General features: G+C 55.9%; 1 protein-coding gene across 2 annotated transcripts; it reads left to right on the top strand.

Annotated features, from left to right (window-relative positions):
* Positions 1-220: 220 nt before the first annotated feature.
* Positions 221-1,315, top strand: LOC112882394. 2 transcript variants are annotated; one of them, XM_025947447.1, is made up of 2 exons: positions 221-538; positions 641-1,315. In XM_025947447.1, exons 1-2 carry the CDS (start codon positions 466-468, stop codon positions 970-972), a joined length of 405 nt encoding a protein of 134 aa, XP_025803232.1. In that variant the 5' UTR covers positions 221-465; the 3' UTR covers positions 973-1,315. The 2 variants fall into 2 exon arrangements, with proteins under 2 accessions (XP_025803232.1, XP_025803231.1); XM_025947446.1 differs by having other exon boundaries at positions 221-1,315.
* The last annotated feature ends 903 nt before the right edge of the window (positions 1,316-2,218 follow it).

The following is a 2,218-nucleotide window of genomic DNA, read 5'->3' as shown; positions in this document are numbered from 1 at the left end:
AAATGTTGATTGTACTTATGTGAAGAAAACAAAAATGGTAACGAAAATCAAAAGGAGATTTGGACACTAGTACTAGAGGACAGGAGGAAAAGGAAAACAAAAAAGGAAAAAAGAAAAGAACCCCTTGACAGAAGGAAAAGATGCGGCCGTTGGATCCTGACGCGGCAACGGCAAGCTAAAGGCTCCTTGTGCCCGTCAGTTTTGGCCTCGGCCGCTTGTGCCCGTGCGCCGGGGGAAGCCGCGACGAAGCGAGCCCGACGTCGCGGCGCCGTGTCCATCCCAATGCCAGCACTGCAGATAGGCTGAGAGAGCTTCTTCAACGACTCCCTCCTCTCCTCTCCTCTCCTCTCCGGCGTCGACTTACCGATAAGGCAGGGAGGACCGAGCCACCAGCTCCGGCGAGGTCGGTCGAGCAGAACACATAGGAGCTCCAACCGTATACATCATCAGGAGACCAGGGGATCGATGTCGTGCCTGGGCCGCGCGGCGGTGCCGGTGAAGCGCGTCTGGCGCGGCCTCCGACTCCGGCGAGCCACCGGTAAGTCGCCGTCGTCGTCCAGCTACGCGCCGATGGATCATCGGGGATCGGGAGAGTCATCCGACGGCGAGGCTGACATGGGTGTGGGCGCGCTGGCTGCAGGTCTGGGCCGGCTGCGGAAGGAGGTGCGCACGTGCGAGTACAGTGACGTCCACGTCATGTGGGAGATGCTCAGCAGCAGCATCAAGCCTGGAGGAGGAGGAGCCATCAGCCATGGGCGGTGCCGCCGCCACTGGGAGGGGCTCCAGGAAGGCCAGGGTGGGGAGGAAGGCCGCCGTCGCCTGGAGCCGCCTGGCCTCCTACTGCCGCGCGCTCTGATCCGAGACGACCAGAGCTGCTCGTCGGATTCGGACAGAGAGGGATCTCTGCTTCTGCTGCTGCTGCTTCTTCTTCTGCTGCTGCTGCCGCCGCCGCCGCCGCCGCCGCCTTGTTGATTAGAAGAAGAACAGTTCATGAATCACTCAATCAAGCGCCGCCGGCCATTGGAGAGAGCCGAAACGATTTTGGGAAGGCGGGGGGTTTCGTTTCACATGAGACAGATCGATCCCATTCCCAGCGTTCCAAACCAATCCTATGGATGGATGGAGAGCAGGAGAGTTGAGTCAGCGTTGCGTGCGTATCAGTCCTCATGTCAGAGTTGTACATACAAACAAGCTGCTGTAATTTTGGTCCATGTCTGCTGCTGCTACTACGGAAGTAGTAGTAGTGTGTAAATCCAATTTTGTCTGTGTGTCTGCTGATTTGTCACACTTGTTCATCCGACCAGTGCTTCTTCCACCAGTTCCTTTGCTGTGCCTGTATGTTTTCCATGTGTTGTTACCATCGAACAAGTTATTACAAGGTTCCATGATAAAAGATGATCAATCACAAATTCACGATGATATCATTGGGCAGAAGCCTGACCATCCTGTTCAACTGAAACAAAGACATTGAGTCCTTGATCGAGAGTTGAGAGTTTGTGACTGACGTGCCTGTGTTGAAGCTGTACACAGGGAGGCTCTGGCCGAGAACACAAGATATTCGATCATGGACAACACAAGATTTCTGATGGAGTGACGACGCTGAACCTAGCTAGTCTAGAAAATTTCAGGCCTCCAATAATACTCTGAACATAGACGCACGCAACATTCTCCGTCAGAAACCAGTGCGGCCGATCCGATCGATCGCTTGTTGCCGACCGTCCAACGTTGTTATCACGGAGCCGGCCGTCGGCAACCAGGCAGCGAGAAGGCGTCGCCAGTGGCAATGCAGACAGACAGACAGACAGGTGGGTGGACGGACGGATGCGTATCATGGCGGCGCTCTCGCTTCGAATACTGTACGATGGAGATTGACTGACTGACATACACTTGCATTAACTGCATGATGATGATGATTGCTCGACGCGAGTGATGGATGACCCATGACTGTATTGTATTATTATTATATTGGAGGAGAATGAGATGGGGTCCGATTACAGGTAACTCCCGTGAATGCACAAGGCCCACGACGACCCACCTGCAGCTCGCCCCCGTCACCGCCTCCCCCATCTTCGGTGGCTCCCGCCGCCGACCAACCATCCCTACGCTAAATCGACATCTTCTCACGCTCCCCTATCTGATGCTTGATCCACCGGTTGTCTTCCCGACTGCCGGCAGCCGGCGCCTTGCCTGCCGCCCCTCAACCCGCCACCATCGCCGG

The sequence above is a fragment of the Panicum hallii genome, chromosome 2 (assembly GCF_002211085.1).
Source record: "Panicum hallii strain FIL2 chromosome 2, PHallii_v3.1, whole genome shotgun sequence".
In the NCBI taxonomy this organism is placed as follows: Eukaryota; Viridiplantae; Streptophyta; class Magnoliopsida; order Poales; family Poaceae; genus Panicum; species Panicum hallii.
Note: the sequence above shows the minus strand (reverse complement) of the source record. Positions and strands in the feature narration are given on the sequence as shown.

Coding starts and splice junctions, on each gene's coding strand:
- LOC112882394 (XM_025947446.1), top strand. CDS start 466: ATGTCGTGCCTGGGCCGCGCGGCGGTGCCGGTGAAGCGCGTCTGGCGC.